At 37.8% G+C, this 23,691-nt stretch overlaps 2 protein-coding genes across 2 annotated transcripts in view; one reads left to right on the top strand and one right to left on the bottom strand.

The window, feature by feature from the left end:
* Positions 1-1,364: 1,364 nt before the first annotated feature.
* On the bottom strand, positions 1,365-7,466 carry xaf1 (XIAP associated factor 1). Its single transcript, XM_053506744.1, has 8 exons — positions 7,327-7,466; positions 5,753-5,888; positions 5,608-5,664; positions 5,318-5,510; positions 3,764-3,822; positions 3,487-3,675; positions 3,302-3,381; positions 1,365-3,178 (listed from the first exon to the last, which is right to left on the bottom strand). The coding sequence occupies exons 1-7, from the start codon at positions 7,362-7,364 to the stop codon at positions 3,313-3,315; spliced, it is 741 nt and encodes a 246-aa protein (XP_053362719.1). The 5' UTR covers positions 7,365-7,466; the 3' UTR covers positions 1,365-3,178; positions 3,302-3,312.
* Positions 7,467-18,636: 11,170 nt separating this feature from the next.
* The window catches only part of rap1gap2a (RAP1 GTPase activating protein 2a), a 142,246-nt gene continuing 137,191 nt past the window's right edge, over positions 18,637-23,691 (top strand). The window contains exon 1 of the mRNA XM_053507036.1: positions 18,637-18,722. Coding sequence (XP_053363011.1) covers positions 18,682-18,722 — 41 coding nt within the window. The 5' untranslated portion in view covers positions 18,637-18,681. The remainder of the gene's footprint in view (positions 18,723-23,691) is intronic.

Raw genomic sequence — 23,691 nt, 5'->3', positions numbered from 1 at the left:
ATGATGCCACAGCAAATGCATGCTATAATTAAAGCAAAAAGTTGTTAAACAAGTGTGTGACGTCTTTTGTGGCCGGGCAGTGTATATGATTGATGAATATATTGATGAACGCTGGACTGGTCTTGACAACGATTGAATATAATCTATAGTCTATAGTTTATATAAAGTGTTGGTGTGAGTGTTAAAGAGAGATACAATGTACTTTAAACAGGCTGCAGAAAAATTATTAAAGGCCCCATTTATACTTTCTTTTCAGTATTGTAAATTACCATCAGTATTGTAAAGTACAAATTGTACCTGTCACACCTTTGTTTTATTAAATTCTATTTTCTAGGCTCTATATTTTTTTAGATTTTGTAGGGCACATGTGCATATCTTTAGCATTTATTTGCATGTGCTTAAAACTTTTGTACAGTACTGTATAATCTCAAAATATCAGTCCAATGAGACAAGTCACTTGTGTCATTTTATCTTAACTTGCTTTAGAGTGTGCTACAGTTATTGCACTGTCAATAGTGCAATAACTGTGTGCAACAACTAGTGCATTAGCAGATTAGCAAGGCAAACTAACTGTCTTAGCATCGCACACTCACCGGTGACACAAATGAGCTTTGCGACAAAAGTTAGATTTTTATTTGTAGTGTCTCAGTAAACATTTGCTGAAAGGTTGTAATTACAGTACAGGTTGTCCCCGACTTATTAACCATTCGAGTTACGAATTTCTGCAGATACGAACAGACTGCATTCATAGATGCGAGCAACTTACAGAAGTAGCTCTTGTGTATTGTACAGAAAACAGATACTTCAGTGCACCAGATATCAATACTTACATACAATATTTTTAGTGTGCAAGTGAATAAATGCATAAAATGTCTAAAGTCCGGTATATTGTATGTGTTGTGTGTGTACACGGGAGAAATGAGTCAGCCTCACCAGTTTCAATAAATCAGTCCGGGAGCACGATAATAGAAATGAAAATGTCAGTCCTGTAAAGCTGTCCTGATGCTAAATAATCCTAATTTCGGAAAAACTTCAATTAAACACACACAGTTCACAGTCCAATACAGTGAAAAACAGCTCTGAGACAAAATGGCATCCAGGGTTACCCTTACGATTTAAAGGCACAAAGATAACACTGTGAGATTAAGTACTCCTTAGGTACGGTTACGGTTTTTCGCCACATGATGGCAGTGTGGGGAAGGGGAACAGAGATTTAGTCAAGTGGATCGGTATGCTTTACATTGTATATTTGTGTCAAAGGCATATACAGTACGTATCACTTTGTCAGAGTTAAGAACAAATCCAACTTACGAACGCGCTCCAGGAACAGAACTACCTGTATACAAATTACAGCTAAAAAATGTATAATTTTTTTCTTTGTCTGGCAAATGGTAAATTGGAACTGAAGTTGTGTGCAGAAAAGTAAAAAGCATCATACAGAAAACTTATAGCATAGAAGTAGTCCAAGGATATACTCAAGATATGCTTCAGTGTATCTATGGCTGTGTTCTATTTGCATGCTTTTCTGACAGAACCATGATACTTCCTTCATCTGGTTCACATCTAAAGCCCTACTGCTGAGGCTGACTCCACTGCTGTTACTACTGGTGAGGCTGATCAAACTGATTGATCAATCCATTTTCATAAGCACAACCGGGGATGTATGCTTATCCCATACATCAGGTGAGTCATTGCAAGGGTTTCAAGGTCATCCTCATTAATATCACCTTCACATGGACACTCCAATTGTTGTTCATGTGATGGTGTCCCGGCATCATTAACAATTAACGAGCACAGTTTGACAACAAAGTGACTGACTGACTGTCTGATTTACTTTGTTTGAATTGTTGTTTATGAGAACGTTCATTAAACTCTGAACAAAGTGGTTTAGTTGACTGTTTAAAAGCTCTGACACAAGGATTCACAACGTCAATGATATCAATGATAAGGTTTTATTTTTAACAGAAAGCAAACAAACAAACAAAAAAAACATACATTTGGGTTATAATGAATGTAAAACCCTAGGACTTGTTACTATAGAAACAATCGAGTGTTTGAACAAAAGCATTGATATAAACCTTGACTTGCAGCGGCAATACTGTCAGAGCTGCTATTATAGAACATTAATCAACACATCTTGATGAGACAGAAGTGAGAAATCCTGATATATATTAACAAAATGCAAAGTTCCATATTTTTAGTTTCATGGTTATGTAGATTTTAAGTTTAAATTTAAATTAAGAACACATTTATACTTTTTATTTTACAATTCTTCTGGCAAATGATGCCAAGCAAATCATTCAGGATGGTGATGATTTTCCATTATTATTTTTATCATTATTATTATTTTATTTATATTTATATGTTTGCATTTGAGGTGGTAAAGTGATGTAGTTTGTCTATAATCCACAGCGTCCTATGGTATCATAGCGATCTAAAGTAGATATCGTGATAATATCGTATCGGGTGGCTCCTGGTGACTCCCGTCCCTAAAAAAAGTAACGTATATAATTATATATATAATTTACCATGTAAATATTTATTCATTCATTTATGGTCTGGAGCCTAATCCCAGGAGAATAAGGGCACAGGGCGTGGTACAAGCTGGGCCGGATGCCAACCCATTGCAGGGCACACACACACACACACACACACACACACACAAACACACTACGGGCAATTTGGGAACGCCAACCAGCCTAAGCAGCATGTCATTGGACTGTGTGAAAAAAGGATTACCTGGAGGAAACCCACCAATCAGGGGAAGAACATGTAAACTCCACACACACAAAGTCTCGAGGCGGGAATCAAACCTGGACCCTGGAGGTGCGAGGCCTCAGTGCTAAACATTATGCCACTATGCTGCCTCGAGGAAGGTTAGAATATTTTAACGGATTAAAAAGGCTGAACCTCTTCAGTAAGTGCCAGTGCGAATGCTATAGTTTACAACTGCAATATGCTTTTCCTATCTATCTATCTATCTATCTATCTATCTATTATAAAAAACAGAAAAAACAAAAAAAAACATAATTCTTAAATACAATATTCATATTCGCCAAATTGTTGTTTTGTATTTTATCTTTACAAATGACCAAAAAGACCCTTTTATTAATTTATCAATAAAATGTATTAAAATGAGTCGCTCCTGTTGTTGCCTCCTGCATTCCTGCCAGTCACACTGTAAAATAAATCAATAAATAAAAACAATAATTAATGAGGATGATTTAGGGAAAAAGTCAATTATCTACATCTGCCAATACTAAGTCTAGCACAGACAGGCAAGTGAACATGTTCCACTTACTGATTTATTCCTCACTGGTCCCCAACTGCACCCATCGCCACGCTCATCCTTTTCAGACCTTCAGCGAGCCTGCATTTGTCCTTGAATAATGACAGACATCTACTTTAAACACAAACCACTTATCCAGCTCTACGGCAATATGGTCTACATTGGCTATGACGCCGTGACGTGTAGTTCGTACTTACTTCGTGCCACTTCAGTATGTTTAATGGCAGAGCGAGGTGACAGTGTGGACAGGTGCTTATCTGATCATCATCTTTCCAACCCATTTTCTCCTTCTGCTTCTTCTTCTGCAGAGCTGACAGGGACAGGGTCGTGTCTTCAGGCTCAGACTGGGAGGCCTGGCTAACACCGCCTTCCACAAACTCTTCAGGCTGTGTGTATAAATGGTGCGGTGCTTTTAGTAATTGAAATTTAAACAGATTTCTAGTAATGAAACATGATTTGTAGAGAGAACTGTACCTCATCCTCCTGCAGAGTGTTCGCCAGCAAAGGCTTTAGATTTCCATTAACGGATTTAGCTAAAATGGACAAAAAAGGAGCTATTAAAGGTGGACGATTCAACCAAAATATCAAATCATAATACTTTAAAGAATTTCTTTAATACAGAACATTCAGCATAAATAAACAGTATATGTTTGCTAGTCAACTGTCACTATAAAAACTTTTAACCTATAAACCATTTTGATCAGCAACACCTACGGATATCAGGTATTAAAAAAAAAAAAAAAAAAAAAAAAAAAATATATATATATATATATATATATATATATATATATATATATAAAGAAAAAAAAAGAAAAAAAGGGGGAAAAAAGAAAAATAATCATTTCAAGCTTTCTTTTTTTTTCTTTTGTATGGGCCGGGATTTAAACAAACCGATTAGATCCACCCCACTCTTGTGACTTTATATTACCCAAACTCTTTCCCAGCTTATTGTTTAACTCTGCTGTTATATGGAAAGGCATGGCTCAATAGTAGCTCATTTACACAGAGGTATAAAAAAATGCATTATCCATGAAATATTAACACATACTTTGGGGAAGCTCTGAGATCCGTCTTAAACTGTTACTGTAAATAAAACATGGGACCTTTAAAATTTTAAGGGTTCACATTTTTTAACCACAGATCAGTTGCTGTAATTGTACAGCATCTCAAAATCATGTACTATAATGTAATTTATCAAAATATCAGTATGTACCAGACCTATTGATTTTTATTACTGTAATCTATAAAAAATAGATATAAAGACACAAAAAAACACACACACTGGATCCACAAATTAGATAAAAAAAAAAATAAACATATGTAATGATTTTCACAATAGCTTTTACATTAGCAATGGATTTTAAAGCTTTTTATTTGATTTTGTTCCCCAACAAGGTTAAAAGCAGACATGATGCTGCAACCACATTTTTATTTTGTATTTTTACAATTTCATATTAAGTAAAGATTTCGAATAAGAAATACATTTATACATGTTAATAACTATTTGTTTTAAAACAAATAAAGACAGTGAAAAATATAATCAAAGAGTTTAGTACTGTACTTATAATCCACATAAATTCGACAACTTTTAAAATTATTTATGACAATTCCAATTTTTTTTCTGTTTATTAAAGAAGACAGTTTCCTTCATTTGCAAACTAAACAATTCATATTTTCCTTTTACAGATTTCCAGAAAAATAAAAAGCTTTTTCTGATGTATTCAATTTAATAATTATATTCTTTCACTCTCTAATTCTTTTTTTGCTCATTTTTGCATACAGAATTGTTCAAAAGGTTTAAGCAACCTGTTTCTTTTTTTGTAAGTACAACGTTTTTTATTTTAGGACTTCAGCTAGTACAAAAAACATTTTTGATTTCTAAACATGACTATTTAAAAAAAGGTATTAATTAAGGTATTGAATAAAAACGGACCTTCATCTCAGCCTATGAGATTGTCTCTTTCATTTAATAGACATATGCTTTGCCTATGACCCATAAAAAAATCCAATAAAATCAGGCAGACTCACTTTTAAAGCTGAATTCCACAGAGGTGCAGGTCTGAGCATGCTGGAGTTGGTCTTTCAGGATAACGTACTGCTTACAGTCCGGGCAGCGTTCTGTCCGACTACCACAGGTCACGGTGTGCTCTTTTAGGTTGCTGAAAGGGAGATCCAGCTGACAATACTTGCAGCTCTGAAGCCTCTCTGTGCATTCGTTTGCCTGAAGGTGGCACACAGACAGACAGAAACACTTTTGGAATATTCTTTCCCTCTTTAGTGATTGGAACATGTGTATGAATATTAGGTAAAATATTTACTTCATGGTCTAGTAGCTTGCGCTTTTCCATCTTCATACCGCACTTCTTACATTTGATCTGTACAAGATATTTTACAAATCATACAAGTTTAGCAGAGAAAAAAAATAACAGCATACAAAAATGTGCAGAGTAACATGTCAGTGACCTCTGTGTGCTGCTCCGTTTGATGTTCCTCGAGCTGATCCTTAGGCACCTGTTCATCACACTTAGGGCAGAGACACAGGAAACGCTGGCAGTGAGCTTCATGCATGGGAAGGTTCGTCTTCCCCACCTCTTTATTGCTGCGAAGCAGAGTTAAGCAAAAATAAGTCTTTTTCTGCAAATCATTTTTTAAGCTTAAAGCTAAGAATACCAACGAAGAAAAACGACAAACTGAAGGAGTTCCTGATGTTTATTTGATCTTGTCTATACAGTACTGTTAATTTATGAAGAATCACACCATTTTAAAAAATAAAAAAAGGAAAACACAATATTTAGGGATACTATTGCTTTTTTATTAGTGACATGAGGAAAACGGGACACAGAAAAGCAAATGCTTTGTTGCATAGCTTCAGCGTTGCTTTGTATCTTCAGTATAAAAAAACAATCAGTGGAGTTTTACTTCTAATTTTAACCGTAAAAATCTTTGATGACTGGGTTTTTTTGTTCTTCCCAGAAACCCATTAGTCAGCTTGTATAACAAGACAAGATTAGATCATCAGATGCCTACTAGTTTGCAAACGTCATTTTTGTTTGTTTGTTTGTTTGTACTTGTATTTAGCCCCTTCCACCAGGTGGTGCTGCAACAACACAATTTCCTCAATTCTCCTTCATTTACATATTTAAATAGTAGAAATGTGTTGTTATTCCTAATTCAAAAGAACAACTAATGACAAATATGTAGATATACTGTTTATGTTGTTATAACATGTTAGTCATGATTTATGGATTTAAATATCTTTGTAAGTGAATTGTTTTAGAAATATGTTTAGTAGACGAAGGATATATTAATTCCATAGTTGTTCTTATAGACTACTTTAGACAATGATATAAAGTGATAGTATAAAACTATAAAGTAACATAAGGTATAATAGTATGATTTTACAGTCACAAATGTCAAACGCATCTTATATATGAGTAGATAAATGAATGAATGAATGTGTATTTAATTTAATTTATTGTCATTTTTATCATTTTATTTATTTATTTATTTTTATTTTATTTAATTTTCACTTTAATTGTCATGAATCCTAGTATGAAATAAATCTATTCTGGAAGTTGTTTATATTCACATTACTTTAACATATGTTTTCATTTTATGCATTTTATTTGACAGTTTTGTAAAGTTTTAGAGGCCAAGTTAATTTAACTGCTTTAGCATTTTAATTATCACTATAATTCTGTTTCAGTAAATTAACTTACATTGGGTTTTATAAGCGAACCTCTCACGCAACACTTTCACTTTCATTTCACTCCCAAGTCATTTTGCTTTAATGTGTTTGCTTCATTCGCGGTTATTTATGTTAACGTGTTACATTGTAACTTTTTTAATGTATCCAGATTCAGCAAACAAATAGTTAACATGTTGCAATCCTTCTCTTTTAAATTTAAAGATCAAAGGCAGCCTTCAGAAAGCCGCCGCCTACGACAATATAAATATAACAGACTATAATTCTACATTATACGCATCAAAATAAACATAAACATGAACATGAACATGAGATTTAGCTTCATACTCACCAGTGGCTACAAATCTCCAGCTCCTCTGTAGTGTCCATGTCTCCTACTGAGTGTTTAGTCCAGAGTAGTTTCTCCTGTGACAAACAGAAAGGAAACAAACTAAATTAAGTTTCCTTTCGTGGTTAATGCGTGACTACCCGCGTCGCGCATGCGCAGTTTCACCTCACCGTCAGCACTTTTTTTTTTCTGACTTTTTTTTTTTGATTACTGGATTGGTGAAAACCCTGAAGGTGAGAGCTCACAAAGTTTTGGGAGTTTGACCAATCAAGAGAGTCAGATGTGTGTGTGTGAGTATATATACACTCACACGCACACACACACACACATATATATATATATATATATATATATATATACTCACACACACACTCTGACTTTCAACTGTCCTCTGACTTTCAACTGTTTTTACTTTCAGTAAACTTAATCTGTAAATATTTATATGAACACTACTGTAAAAGAGTCAACACCATAAGACATAAACTAAAAATGATTCACATTGTGTCCCTGAATGAAGGGAGGCTCAAAATCAAAAGTACCAGTCAGTATCTGGTGTGGCCACCAGCTGCTTGAAGTACTGCAGTGCATCTCCTCCTCATGGACTGTCTATTGCGGACAGTCTGAGCACTGATGGAGGGATTGTGTGTTCCTGGTGTGACTCGGGCAGTTGTTGTGACCATCCTGTACCTGTCACGCAGGTGTGATATTCGGATGTACCCATCCTGTGCAGGTGTTGTTACACGTGGTCTTCCACTGCGAGGATGATCAGCTGTCCTTCCTGTCTCCCTGTAGCGCCGTCTTAGGCGTCTCACGGTGCGGACATGGCGATTTATTGCCCTAGCCACATCAGCAGTCCTCATGCCTCCCTGCAGCATGCCTAATGCACCTTCACGCAGATGAGCAGGGACCCTGGGCATCTTTCTTTGGGTGTTTTTCACAGTCGGCAGACAAGTCTCTTTAGTGTCCTGCGTTTTTAGAACTGTGACCTTAAATGCCTACTTTCTGCAAGCTGTTAAGGTCTTAATGACCATTCCACAGGTGCATGTTAATTAATTGATTATGGTTAATTGAACATGCAGGAAAACATTGTTTAAACCCTTTACAATGAAGATCTGTAAAGTTATTTGGATTTTTACAACATTATTGTTGAAATACACAGTCCTGAAAAAGGGACGTTTCTTTTTTTGCTGAGTATATATATATTATGGCAAGTCTTTTAGGAAAATATTCATGAGAGAATCTAATGAAATCTCTATATATATTGAATGGTTTTTGAATATATTGAATGAAACTCTATATATATTGAATATATACACAAAATATAATAAGACGATTTACAAGAGGCATCATTGTGGAAACTTTTTAGTATTGATATAGGGCATCCAAAATTAGATATTTCACACACACATTAATGAATAAATGTATTTATTTATTTAATAAATGTATATGTAAATAAATAAATAAACAGTATTTATAATTTGATATTTCACACACACCTGTGTAATATACAGTATACATCAAGATGCTGATCTGACATCATGAGTAGTGCACAGGTGTACCTTATACTGCCCACAATAAAAGGCCACCCTATATATATATATATATATACACACACACACACACACACACACACTACTGTTCAAAAGTTTGCGGTCACTTTCTAACTCCATGATGTTTCCTGATTTTTATTTCTTTCTACATTGTAAAGGAATGTTGGTGGCGTCCAAAAAAATGCATTAATCTCCTTTGAACAGTTAATGGTGAGATGTTTCTGCTACTTCTGCTCTGTAAAGACTTCATAACGCCTCTAATCTGAGGTGTTGTTAATTGGTCATTTTTCAGGCTGATAACTCTAAATGAACTTCTCGCCTGCGGCAGAGGTAGGTTTTGGTCTCGCCCTCCTGGGATGGCCTTCATGAGAGCCAGTTTCATTATGGTGCTTGACGGATTTTGCAAATGCACTTGACAATAGTGTTCTTGCAAGAATTATTACAGAAAGGCCGACCTCTGTGTCTTAAAATAACAACTGTTGTTTTTCTTGTTGTTACGTAATTACCTAATTCCATATGTGTTATTTTATAGTTTTGAAATCCCCAGTATTGTTGTAGAATGTAGAAAATAAATCACAAAATAAAAACAAAGAAATTTGCAAGTGACCCCAAACTTTGGAACGGTAGTGTATATTTCACACACACGTGTGTGTGTGTGAGTGTGCTGTGCTGGACTGGCACCCTGTACAGGATGTACCCCACCTTGTGCCCCAAGTCTCCTGGGATATGCTCCAGGCCCCTGAGACCCTGTATACAGGACTAAGCGGTATGAGATGAAATAGCACGCAGGCGTCATGACCCGCACTTGGGAGAAGCCGTGGGTACCCTGTAGTAGTCTTTAAGCCTAGAAATGAACAGAAATGTTAACAGAATTATAGCTCAATTTTAAGAAAAAGATAAAACTGTAACAGAGTGCTGAGATTTGAGAACAATCTTATCATTCTTTGCCTAGGTGAGTTGTTGCTCTTAAAGACACTAAAGGAAAGTCAACAAAGTTTTAATAATGTATAAAGCTAAACCTTAATAATAGGTCAATATCTTTTTTGCTTTTATGTCCATTTTTCCAATCAGTACTACCTACATTTTATTCATTTATTCATTGATCTTTAAGAACTGTCTCATCCCGGTCAGGGTTATGCTATAGCTTTCCCATAAACGTAGTAGGAACCTACAGTAGTATGGATTCCAGTTTATTAAAGAGCACCATGCATGAACACATTAGGGGCCAATGAAAGCAGGCAATCAATCCACTCATACTATGTTTTTAAGATACTGAAGGAAATTGGAGGACCGGAAGGAAACCCTGTACTCCTCATTGCACATAATTAGAGATATTATGAGAAGGGGGGGGGGGGGGGAAGAATTAACCCTTTATTCATATTATTTGAGAATAAACTATTTACTGTACTCTCTGAATCAACTTTGCCTCAGGGTTCAACAATACATTGTCTATGTCAATACCATCGTCAATACAATACACCCTAATTCACAATTCATGATCCCTCAACTAATCACCCAAATCACCCTAAGGTGTTAATGTACGTGCATCATGTCCGTTTTCCCATCTCATTGATATTTACAATGACATTTACAGTACAACATTTGGTACACGCCTATCCCCAGAGTGACTTGCTCTGAAGTCTATACTGTACATCCTGGTACTGGTTCATGAGTACTATTGTATTGTTTTAAATAAGATGCCTATTCAAGTACTTGTAGAGGTAGATTTTTGGTCATCATGCGACTATTTCCTGTGACTCTGGTTAGACGCTGGTTAGACATCTTAAGGAACCAGATCAGAGAAGATCCTTGATGCATGCCTTTCCTGTATCCTGAGAGATGGCGGGACCAGTTGAATATTACTAGAAAATCAGTCAGAAAGTATAATCCACTATGGTATGATAAATCACTAAATGTACAGTATGTGTATACAGGTCTGGTTTTGGCTTTAAAAGCTAGCGATTAGTGTTTTATTTATTTTTTTATCTGAGTAGGAACAGGAAGCCAGGAGAGGGGGCGTATCAATGAGATTGTGTGAAAAAGCTTAGAAAGGTGGAAAACGAGCCATGCAGCTGCATTCGGGATCAGTTGCAGAGGTTGAATGTTGGTCAGAGGCAGACCTGCCTGGAGCATGTCGCAGAAGTTTAGTATTGAAATGTAAAGTGGGAGAACAAGCTAAGCTAAGTGGCCTGAGTTCCTCGGGTTCACCAGGATATAGCTGTAACTCGGTTTGTGCATTATAATAATAGAGATTTATTCATTTATACACAACATCACACCACAACAACATGTAGTGACATTTATTTATTATATTATATTACTAGACCTGCCAACCTTTATGCCTTCTATACTTTTTTTTTGGCATATAATTATGTAATAACTTACTCCCATTGGTGCATGGAGTAACTTATTACATAATTATATGCCAAAAGGGCAGCTTTTTTTTTCATCAAAAAAAATGAAAGATTACCTAATCGACATATAAAACTAGAATGATTTGTACTGTTGTTGTCAAAACGTCTAAAGTCGAACTTACCCAAACTAACGGTGTTAAATTAGCCCCGCCCTTCTTCCATCTCTCATTAGTATCTCATGTGATCTTATTATTAAGTAAAGAATCTATCGGTGCTTATTCGACTTAGCTAAACTTAGATGATACGTATAGTTAACTGATGGTAAGACACATCATGGACACATTCATGCAATACATATTTACATATCTGAAACCATTGCACATGTCACTTTCATAAGTCACTTTATACAATACGTGTTTATATATATATATATCTGCCATTTTGCACATGCCACTTTAAAACATTTTAATGCCACTTTAAATTTTTTTAGATATATATCCCCCATATTCCTATATTTCTATATTTTGTAATATTTTTATCATGCCCTTATTTGTACAGTTTGTTTATTTTACTAGTTACATTTATTTTTTTTTGTATTTCATTTCTTTTTATTAATATTTATTCCTTATACAGTATATATAGTTTTTATTTTCTTTTTAAGGTCACCGGCGATCATACAAGCATTTCACTGCATATCGTACTGTGTATGACTGTGTATGTGACAAATAAAATTTGAATTTGATTTGAATTTGAAGAACATATAATATATAAATACCATACAGTATATCACCAATGAGGAGAATGCAAAACATTATGCCCGGTATTATGTAGGTTCACGTTGTGCCACCATGTCAGCTCTGTTCCCTTTGGACCTTCGGGTGTGTGCTGTGATTTCTTCCACAGGGACATTAGCAGCGAATCCTTTGGGTGCTGTGGGTTGTAGTGTGGGGCCTACACGGATCAGACGTGTTTGTTCAGTGCAACCCATGGATGCTCAGTCAGATTAAGATTAAATGAATATGGAGGCCAGACTAACAAACTAACTCTAACCTTGACGTTCTAAGCCGGTACACAGCAGCCTGTGATACTTTTCTATATATTTTTTAGCAATTTGTGCTACAGTGGCTTTTACAGTGAAATAAATAAGCCCTCTGTGCATATGATCTTGTCACCAGTTTAGTGGCATATACAGTCCAGTAACTGATACTCAATGTTATTCAATCCACCTGGTGGTTGTCTTAGGGTTGGGCATACAGTATCTATATTTATATTTTGGGAAATAACACTATATTTAGAGAAAGAGAACTAAATAGGTCACCAATAAAGTGACAAATCTAGCACTTATAAAATAAATATAACGATATATAATGATAGTTGGCTGACCAACATAGACAGTGTCAACCATATAAAGAATTTTATTATACTGGATTTTTTTGTTTGTTAGTTGTTTAGCAGAAAAAGCTTTATGGTCTCTTCTTGTCTCTGTTATCATGTTATTTCAAGATTGACTAAATGTGTGACGAGCTTTACATACAATTACCATCATAACCATTTGATGACCTGTGGGGATTTTTCTAAAAACAGGGTAAAGTCAAATATCTGAAATAGTTTAGTCTACAGTCTATCTGTTGTTCTGAAACTCAAGGCCAAACTTCTGATTATCTCCTATTCATGCCATTGGCTCTTCCATCTGCAGGAATGTGTATAGACGTATCCATTCTACCTAAAGATAAACGGTTTGCAAGCTGGCATTGATACAAGATGTCTTTTAAGGGTATTTGAAGCACACAAATTAATAAAAAGAAGGACTACTTTTTTGTGCATCGCAACAGATTTATGTACAAACCCATCATTCTACTACAATTCAATTACATTCAATAACATTTTATTTGTATAGCACTTTTAACCTTGTAGTGGTTAGCACTGTCGCCTTGCACCTCCAAGGTCTGGGTTCGATTCCCAGCCATGCTCGATTCTCATCTCTGTGCATGGAGTTTGCATGTTCTCCCTGTGCTTGGTGGGTTTCCTCCAGGTACTCCGGTTGTCCAAAGACCTGCAGATATTGGGTTAATTGGCATTTCCAAATTGCCTGTGGCGTGTGAATGAGTGTGTCTATGTGCCCTGAAATGGATTGTTCAGGGTGTACCCCGCCTCGTGCTCTACATCTCCTGGGATAGGCTCCTGGACCCCCCCCCCCCATGACCCTCAAAAGGGAACTCATCCTCATTTGGGTGACACTGAAGAGTATGATTGCAAATTATTCCAAATTTGACATGGACAATGTCCTTTGTGCAGTTATGTACAGTGTACATTGAGATACTTCACAGCTGACAATTTTATAACAACCCCCTGTAATATCCTTAAATCAGAAATTCTAAAAATGTAGAATGACTTTCAAGGCTATTGATTATGGACAGAGGTGGGAAAAGTACAGAAATCCTGTGCTTGAGGAAAAGTAGAGTCAAGACTAAGACTAAGTCAAATAGTAGTCATACTCCGGAATAGCTCAAGTGTTAAGGCATTCAAATCAGTTTTAAATCCCATGAAAGCCAAGTCGTCCCTGTTGGACCCTTGAGCAAGGCCCTTAACCCTCAACTGAAATAAATGAAATACAAAAAATGTAAGTTGCTCTGGATAATTGTGTCAAAGGACCAAATGCCTAAATGTTAGTGAAAGTAGAAGTTCTCTATTTACACGTAAAAGTAAAAGTACAAAAGTTCGAATTTACTTAAGTGTGACCCTAAATCGCTCTCTCTCCCTCCTTCCTGGTTAAATGTGCGGTTTTCCTCACTGTCTGCAAACATCTCCGTCTCTCATTTCAAACACCTATAAAGTTATTTAGCGTGCCACAAAGGAAGCACGATCATGCCGAATAGTCAGCAGGTGGCGAAATTTGCCACACTCCACTTTGGTTGTGTAACACAATGCCATGCATGAACATAGTTAAGTCAAAATACAGCTATTTGCTGTACAATATAGTTGAAATATATATGTATATATGTGTATATATATATATATATATATATAGATAGATAGATAGATAGATAGATAGATAGATAGATAGATATGCTTTATGGATCTGTAAAAGAAATTCAAGCAAATTAAAGATACATGAAATATGTACTTAAGTTGAGTAACAAAATCAATTTACTTAGTTACTGTACATTCCATCTCATTGTCTATACCGCTTAATCCTGTATAAAGGATCGTGGGGACTGGAGCCTATCCCGGGAGACGTAGTGTTCGAGGCAGGGTACACCCTAAACAGAGTGCCAGTCCATCATAGGGAAACACACACACACGCACACACTACAAGCAATTTGTGACGCCAGTTAGCCTAATCTGCATGTCTTTGGATTGTGGGAGGAAACCCACAAACATGCAAACTAAATCCATCCTGGTTGAGAATTGAACCTGGACCCTGGAGGTGCAAATTTTTAAATGGTAAATGGTGAAAGGGTTAAAAAAAGGACAAAGGGTTTAAATGAAGGTTTATTATTTAGTAGGAATAGGAATAAAAAAAAAATCCTATCTTTTTTTCTCAGTTGTGAGATTTACCACTGGTAACTGAGCACTGGTGTGTATTTCAGTTCAGTTCTGCGCTCACACTGTCGGAGTGACACTAATTACGCACACTCGTTGTTATCCTCGCCCCTACTCCCGTTAGGCTTTATCGCATCTTTACTGCTCTCGGATGTGTTAATTACTCATCGCACTTACTATTCCATTACTGCATTGTCCTCATACGCCGGTCCACTTTGTTTTGTAGGTGGCAAATGGCTCCGGGGGCATCTGGCTGCGCTGACCGGATGTGTCATATCTCATTTTCAGTAAGTGCGGAATGGTTTGTGCCGGGAGGCTGGAAAAGGTCAGATCAATGGAAGCTATTGTTGGGTGCCTCGCAGGTCCAGCTTCAGCGCGCGATGAGTCTAATTTGTGCACTGGAGCAGACACGGGCTTCATTATTGTGGTGGATTGTCCTATTTAGAACCATTATGTAATTCCAGCACTGTTATATCAAGCTTGAACATGTCCAGATGTTTATTGAAAACAACATATACACACTACAGAACACTGGACACGCTCAGACTAAAGAAGGTTAAATCTGGCATCCTAAGGCATTTTTATTTTTGGTTTGTTACTCTGCAGGAACGTGAAGTTAGAAAAGTATTTAGCCTATCTATAGGAAAGGATAAAGCCGATTAAAAAAAAAACCTGGTCCTTTAAAAATCATTCCAGGAAATCATTAGAAGAAATATTGCGCAATCTGGCAACCATTAATCTTCTAAATCCTCTCAACTGTTATCATGGACATGTTCCAAAATCCCCCAGCTCCATGTTCGGGGAAACATAAGACGTCCATATGCGAGAACATTCTTGTCTATGGAGAATATTCATATGTACTGCATTGGCAGAACTCCAAAAAGAGCACTGCGAGAACATTTAGAAGGGTTACCAAGGCAACCCCAAGTAAGTGCACGAGTTGGAAGGCACGCTGGCTCTCCGAAGGCTAATCTGCCAGGAGATTGGAGGAGACTCGACACAACGGCGTTAAGCAATCAAAAGCAGGACGGGTTTGACAGGGGGGAGAAAGGTTAGATCTAACAAACCCTTAAGGCATGGGTGTGAAAGTGTCTATGTGTCTTACTAGCTCCTTCATCAGATGATCCTTGATTATTTCCATCTATTAGCAGGGCATTGACATGACCAGGAGGCCAAATCAATGCTAATACCTCTGTTTGTGGGATCATAGGCGTGATGGTTGGGACGCTTCATATTAATGAGGTGCCTGTAAACCACCTGAGGCATCTAGACTTATCTAGACTACAAGTAGACATGTGTTTGCATGAAGATTTTCAACTTAGTCTACATCTGTAGCTGATTAATACACAAATTAACACAAATTAAAATTTAGTTAATTTGTGTTTACTAAAAAAACAGGAGTCTAAAAGGAGGCAGTTGAACTGTCTTTGCACATTCATTTGTAAGCATGCACGACGACGATGACGACACACAGAACTGTAAACGTTTACATTTGAATTGGATCCATACAGTTGCCTGCAAAAAGTTTGTGCACCCCTTGATTGAATTTGAATAAGCCTTGATTTTTTCCCCATTGTTCCCGTTCAGAAGCACAAGGGGGTGAAAATTAATAAATCGAGAATAGTATTAGAGTCCTGGCTGGTTATAGGAACGGTTTGCAAGCTGTGATATCCGCCAAATGAGGTGTTACTGCGTAGTACTGATTATCACTGGGGTGGCCAAACAACATTACTACAAATAACAGTTATTCGTTTATTTAAAAAATATAATAATGCTGCTGAGGTTGTGTTTATTATTTTTTTTTCACTTGAATAGAAGCTATGTTTACCAAGGAGTGCCTAAACTTTTGCACACCACTGTAAAAATCACACAGACATTTATCAATTATTCATTTCAAATTTGTCTCTAATCACCCACGCACAAAACCACACACTCCAGATGTGATGCATAGAGATCACTTTTAAAATTAATACAGTTAAACTTATTTTTTAAATTTATTTTTTTCAATGCAATGACAATTACACATTATTAATTAACAATTACCGATAAGCTAAGGAATGATTATCTTATTATGGATATAGACAATAACGGCACAACAATTTTAGAACAAAGAGAATGTTATTATAGATGTGTTGCAGCTAATCCATTAGATATTTTATATAAAATGTCAATTAAAAAAGAAAAGTACTTAAGAAGAAAATCTTTTTGAATGAATCGAGAATTTCATTCATAGAACATCATCATTAGAATATCAGAGCAACAGCCGGTGTGAAACTCTGACGTTGTTCTGCAGATTTGTGTGAATCACAGTCAAGGCTCTGTTATGGGCTGAGGAACCGTTAGCCATCATTCAAATGAATCATGAGGATTTTACATTCATCATCTTGTGTGTATGCTTCAGAGCAATAAGTATCACTATGCAAATATATCCATGAATGACGATCTCGGCTGATGTGGCTCGGAGCCCACTGCATTCGTTCCCAGGAACATTTATCGAGTGGAACACCTGATCCTTGAAAATGACGGATAACTTGCCGACAACTTGCAGAAGAGACTGTGTAAACTGTACACACAATCGTTCACCATCACCACTTGCACATTACAGAACCTCGGCTGGGAGTTATTGCCACATCCCGACCTCTCACCAAGACTTTTCCACATGTTTAGCCATTAAAGGAGTTCCTGGGAGGCTGGTGCGTAAGACGTAAAGCGTGCAGTAGACTTGGTGTCCTAAGAAAACTCTCCACCATGATGGTATCCAAGCACTAGTGAAACACTGGGATTAGAGAAATAAAGGGAGTTTTACGTACGCTCAGAGCTGTGTTCTGTTGTTCTGTACAATCAAAAGTCCAGGACTGACTTGGACGCCGCTTGGAGAAAAGGTTTGATCTACTCTGGTCTGACTGAGATGAAGAACAAAAGGCAAGTTATGTGGTGGACTGGAAGCAGAGAAACATGATTTCTAAACAACTGCAGATTCCAAGATCAGTTGTAAGTACAAGTTCTTGGTGGAGCCACCAAGGTCTAGAGGAAGATCCAGACTGTCACTCTCAGCTGACAGGAAATCGGTTTAGACGATCATGATCGAATCAGAAACCGCTGAAGAACAGGTCTGAAATGAAACTTGCTTAAACACCAGTATCATGCCAGAAGAACGGAAATACAGTACCACAAATCTACTGAAATAAACATGGTGATTGAGGATTTGCGGCTGTTCTGTGCTTGGAGATCCAGGAGCTTTAATGAAGACTGATAGCACCAAGAATTCCAACAGGATATTTAAGTCCCACATCTGGCTGACTTGTCTGGAGATGTATTGTTCACAAGGTAATAGCTGCAAATATACACACAAAAAACCCAAAATCGTTGTTTTTTTAAAATTATTGATGATATCAGACTCCAGGTTCAACCTGTTATGAAAAGCGCATTTATTTTTGTAAACAACAACAACAACAACAACAACAACAATAATAATAATAATAATAATAAAAAGAGCCCTGAAATAATGCGCATTTAGTTAATGCAATGTTTACGTATCAGTGAGGGCTGTTCTTCTCTGCAGGGGTGGGGTCACTGTGTATGAAAATTGGGGTGGAGGGGGTGCCAATACTTTGTAAACCAAGGTTTTGCAGACAAAATAAATGAATAAATAAATAAGTAAATGGAATGAAACAATACTGCATCAAAACATGATACAGCTCACACACACACACGCACACACACACACACACACGTGTGCAGAGACAGAACCTCTCTCTCATTTTCCCATCGGTGGCTTTCTCATAATTCCCTCCCCTCATCTTCGTCCTCCATCCCCCCATCTCTCTCTCTCTCTCTCTCTCTCTCTCTCTCTCTGTAGTACACCACGCTCTCAGCTCGTGTGTAGAAACACTCCATCCCCTCTGCCTGCTATGTTTACTCCAGCCGGCAAGTCACTGATGGCAGATTCAAGGTAGGATATTTTAACGCTAAATCAAAGCTTGTTTTATTACACACGTTTTTTCTTTTACTATTTCATGCTTTTTCCCCCCTGATCGAGAGAGAGCGAGAGAGAGAGAGATAATGGATGAGACATTGCCAAACTGTTACTGTGACACTTAATGGTGCATGAGTGTGTATGAGCAGCTGCAGCCTCTCTGTCTCTCTCGTGGTATTAAATATCATCATGAGCTGTGTGGTATATTGTTATAAAATCTTCAAATTAATCATTAGTCGTCGCCACTGTATCACTGAGAACCAGTCTTTTTCTTATATCAGGTTAAACACACACACACACACTGTTCTGCAGTTTTGCTCAGCACATGTTGTGCATTATAATATCCACTGCGTTAAAGTTGTACAGCATTTTCACAGGCGTAGGTTTGCTTCACACCTGCAAAACAAGGTGCGATTGCATGTCAACATGCATACACACGCGTACGACGAGGTGTCATTTGAACCCCGAGAACATGTTGATCAAACAAACCCTCTGCAGAACATGTCAGAAATTCACTGCACAGACGCTTCAGTGTAGTACAGTATTGTGTTTTAAACAAACCTGTTGCTCTATGACTTACAATTTAATGAATTCTATTTCAGGTGACTCCATACCACTAGGGGCGCTGTGTAACATCAGGAAATCTTGTATAGTAGTTCAGGAAAAAGGCGGGAGGTAATATACAGTATGGTATGGTGCAGTATTCACAGTAAATACTGTAGTTCAGTCATGCAGCCACCTGCTGTCTGGCCGTCCTACGGAGACGTGTTGGCTGGCATGGTGGATTAGTTTTTCCTTGTCATGCGACTGTACATCAATCCACTAATATCAAGGGTTTTTCACTTTACTCACGTTTCTTTTTACTTTGTTTGGAGTTTTGTTCATTCCTCTTTCCACTAGGGGTCACCGGAGTAAATCACCATTTAACTTCTCACTCTTCTACTAAAATGCTTATTCTGTACAGGGTTGCCTATCATGAAGGACTTGGCGTACGAGGCAGGGTACAACCGGAAGGGGGTTTCAACGAATTCCAGGGTAGTCCCATATATTAACTCACTATAGGCAACTTGGAGACACCAATTAGCTTACACGGCATTGACGCTGTCTTTGGTCTATGGGAGAAAACCGGAGTAAACCCACCCGGCACAGGGAGAACATTCAGACTTCACACACGCTAATTTTAAGGGCAGGACTCAAACCCTCACTGGAAGTGCGATACCACAGTGCTAACCATTACGCCACCATGCTGCCTCATTCCTAATCGCCGCTAGTCCATTAGTTAGTGAGTGAATTCCTCTAAAGCGATTTGATGCTCCTGCTTGCTGCATATTCTAGCAAAAATGTTGCATCACAAGCAGATCAGATGTGTCCACATGACTGTTCTTTGATGTCTTGCGTTGCTTTTGATCTTGTCAGATGCTGCACTAATCCCATATTCATGCTGCCCATGTGCTGAATGCTGATGCACTAATTGCATGCTAGTGAGAACTAATAATAGTGCCCCACGCTCAGCTGTCAGAAACGTCTGGCGACGACGCATCATGTGCGGATAAAACCGTCTACCATCAACCCTTTGGAACCTTTCCACTTTGAGCCTGGATTGGACAGCGCACGATTAGTAATCACAAAGCCAGCACAGCCAAATGGACTATCTGCATGGCACCTTGAGATCACAGCAACCTGGCTTCGTGTTCTAACACCCACAAGGTTCCCGTCTGCCTCAAACCAACCGGGCGAAGGTAGAGTCACGTCCGCAGAACACCTGGTACCCAGCTCATGCGGTGCCGCTAAGAGAATGATAATAAGACCGTGACTGGCGAAGAGAAACGCTTGCTAATTAAAAGGACGTTTTTTTTTTTTTTTTTTTTGGAGCCATATTTGCATCCTTTATTTATTTATTCTCAACACACTTACCACTGTACAGTATGTCACGACAAAGTTTTAGTTTGGCACATTCCCTTTGCACAACTTCTCTCTTGTGACTAATTAAACTCGTTAAGCTGACTATAGCACATGACTAAATACTGTAGCAAATGAAAAAAAAGCTGCACGTGACATCATTCCAAACAATAGTTTAGCATGTGTGTGTGTGTGTGAGTGGGGGGCGGGTGGGGGGATATGGTGGGATAATGGAAGCTTGAGGATTCAAATGATATTTGTTCGAAAGTGATTATTAAACAAACAAAAATGATACAAAAAGCAGTTAAAACACAATATTAAAAACAGAAAAGGCTACAATGACCTGCTTTCATCACCTCGAATCCGAGCCTGCGGATGAGTCACGCGTTGACGCACAAAGTGCAGAAATGGATCTCATCGGTGTTCAGTACTGCGGGAAGCCCTTCATTAGATTTCCTCACTTTCACCTGTGGTTTTTATGATGACTCCGCACCCGGTTCCGGAGGCCACAAATGTGCAATTTTTTTTTTCCCCAAACATACACTATTACTGGAAACACCTGTTTTCACTAATAAGCCTGCATTCGTTTGTCCCTGTCGATTGTTAAGAGGCAGAGCTCGTTAAGCCAAGGAGGTTGTGTTGTGCTGCTCGAAAACAAATTCCTGTGTAAACCCAGTGCTCATTACTACATGACTGGTCCCTCTCTGCAGCATGTAGCACTACCGCTCATTACCGCTGCATGTGAATTTTATTTCCGTGTATTCCAGGTTTAGAGTTTGCTCACGTATTGTCCTTCATGAACCCGATCACGACTGTGCTGAACTCCGCACTGATTCTTTTCACAGCGAGGACGTTGAAGGCTTTTTGTCTGGTTGGAATTGGCAGCCGTTTGAAATACTTCATTGAATCTGATGGTTTAGTTTCTCAAACTCACTGATATCGATCCAAACAAGAGAAAGAGTCTTAAATATTAGGGGCGTTTAAGTCAAACCGGGACTTGGTCCGTGCCGAGGTGGCTTGGAACCCACTGCCCAGTGCAGTTATTAGTCACGGTTTGACTGGGCTAAGCAGGAGGTTTTACTGAGTTGCTCTAATCCATCTTATGGACTCCAGCATTTTATTGTACTGTTTTGTCTTGGAACTTTCCATGTTGTAGACCTGCCAAAATTATCCAAATGGAACAAACAAACAAAAAAAAAATTACAATAAAAAATGCAATTAAAAAACTAAAATAAAAATCTGCATTTCCATTGACAGAAAGTAAGGACAGGTTGTGGTCTCAGGTCATCTTTTAGGGTGGAAGTTCAAAACCAGAGATTACTTATGATGACAAGAAAGGGGCGGGGCTTTCATATTGCCTGGTAACACTAAAGAGTTACAAAAGTGTTCAAAGTATTTTTTTTCTTGCATATTTTTTTGCGATAGCAGAAGTAGGGTTAGGAACTCTCTATCTTGGTTTCTAAAATAATTTCTAATGGTGGATTTGAAGAAACCACTTTGACCACATTTTAATGAAATAAGAAACTTCTATAATAAAATAAAATTATCTCAGATTCATCAATTCCCCATCTTGACATGAAAATGCCAACTTGTTAGGACGATGGCGTAAAAAAATTATACAACACTACTAAAGCCGAAAGGGTTAAGGGCCATGCTGAATGACAGCTTGGCAGTGCCGGGGCTTTCAACCCACCAGGAACCCTAATATTAGCATTGTAAGTTGTAATAACATGCGGTGATGTCCGCCTTCAGAACGGTGTTGTTTTTAAAAGGTTAAATGATGTTGAGATAATGTATTGTTGCAACCTCAAAACAACGTCATCTGGAGCATTTATGTTCAAATTATTATTGATTAAGGTTGTCTGACCACTTCCATGGTCCATAACGATGTTTCCTAAAGTGTTTAGAAGGCCGATCAGAATTCACAACAGCTTCCTGCACATCCCATGTCACATGACCATTAGTGTTGTAATGTTACGTCTGAGTTTCATGTTCTTTCAGAAATATTATCATTAAGGGTGCATCTTAGCTCCCAAATTGCTCTACTGTATTATGGTGTTTGTTTAGTTCTTTTTTTAAAAAAAACCCTTTTAGCTGCATTACATGTCATATTTCAGTAAATTGCTGTTGTCTGCCATTTTTTAGTGGCACTTGTTGTTACGTATGTGCACTCATTTACTAACCGAAACAGTGTGCCCCCTAGGGGTCCAATACTCTCACTGCACTCAGTGGCGTTTGAGTCCTGCTCAGACCATTTGTTTGGTATTAATAATGCTTTGAAGTCATTTTTTCAACCTTTTGTTAGGTGCATTCAGCATTATCGTATTGTTATGTAGTCAACGTTGTTACATGGTCTGTAACATTGCCAAATTAATGCGTACCCCAAACGCCATAGCATTAGTTGATCATCCACCACTAGTTGAACCGATTGTTGGTTCACATTAAGCACTTTGTTACACATGCTTTGAAATGTAATAGTACATGCTGTTTCAGTTTCTGTCTTGTTATTGGTGTGCAAAACCGATTATGGATCATTCTAGTTTCAGTTTTTTACCCTTGACATATGCAGACTTTGACCATGAGTGTTCCATCCATCGATCTGTTATCTATACTGCTTACCCTGTGTAGGATTGAGGGGGCACCTTTCCTAGGGAACACAGGGCACATGGCGGGGTACACCCTGGATGGGGTGTCGATTCATTACAGGGCACAAGCACAAACTTACACACCTAATAATACACTTCAGGCAATTTTGGACCGCTAATTATCCTGCACCATACGTCCAAAGGAAACCTCACACACGACACTCAGACACGAGATTCGAACCCCTAACCCTGGATGTGGGAGATGACAGGGCAAACCAATATAAATGTCAGATCCACTTAAACAAAGCACACTTTGGTACTGTATATCTTCACTGACTGCATCTTACACACTGTACTTAAAATCTCATGTATTTTGGCTGCAACTCCAGTAGTGAGGCTCAATATGTTCTGCGCAATGTCCTTGAGAACAGAGAATTTTGTCTTTTTATAATTTGGCTCCA

Source organism: Clarias gariepinus, chromosome 11 (assembly GCF_024256425.1).
Source record: "Clarias gariepinus isolate MV-2021 ecotype Netherlands chromosome 11, CGAR_prim_01v2, whole genome shotgun sequence".
NCBI classification, from domain to species: Eukaryota; Metazoa; Chordata; class Actinopteri; order Siluriformes; family Clariidae; genus Clarias; species Clarias gariepinus.
The sequence above is the reverse complement of the archived record's forward strand: the minus strand, read 5'-3'. Positions and strand labels throughout refer to the sequence as shown.

What these genes read in the sequence shown, in the direction of transcription:
- xaf1 (XM_053506744.1), bottom strand. Translation starts at nt 7,364, where the DNA reads ATGGACACTACAGAGGAGCTGGAGATTTGTAGCCACTG. An exon ending in AAACGGAGCAGCACACAGAG is followed by an intron (nt 5,665 to 5,752) that starts GTCACTGACATG and finishes TATCTTGTACAG; the next exon opens with ATCAAATGTAAGAAGTGCGG. An exon ending in GCAAGCTACTAGACCATGAA is followed by an intron (nt 5,511 to 5,607) that starts GTAAATATTTTA and finishes TGCCACCTTCAG; the next exon opens with GCAAACGAATGCACAGAGAG.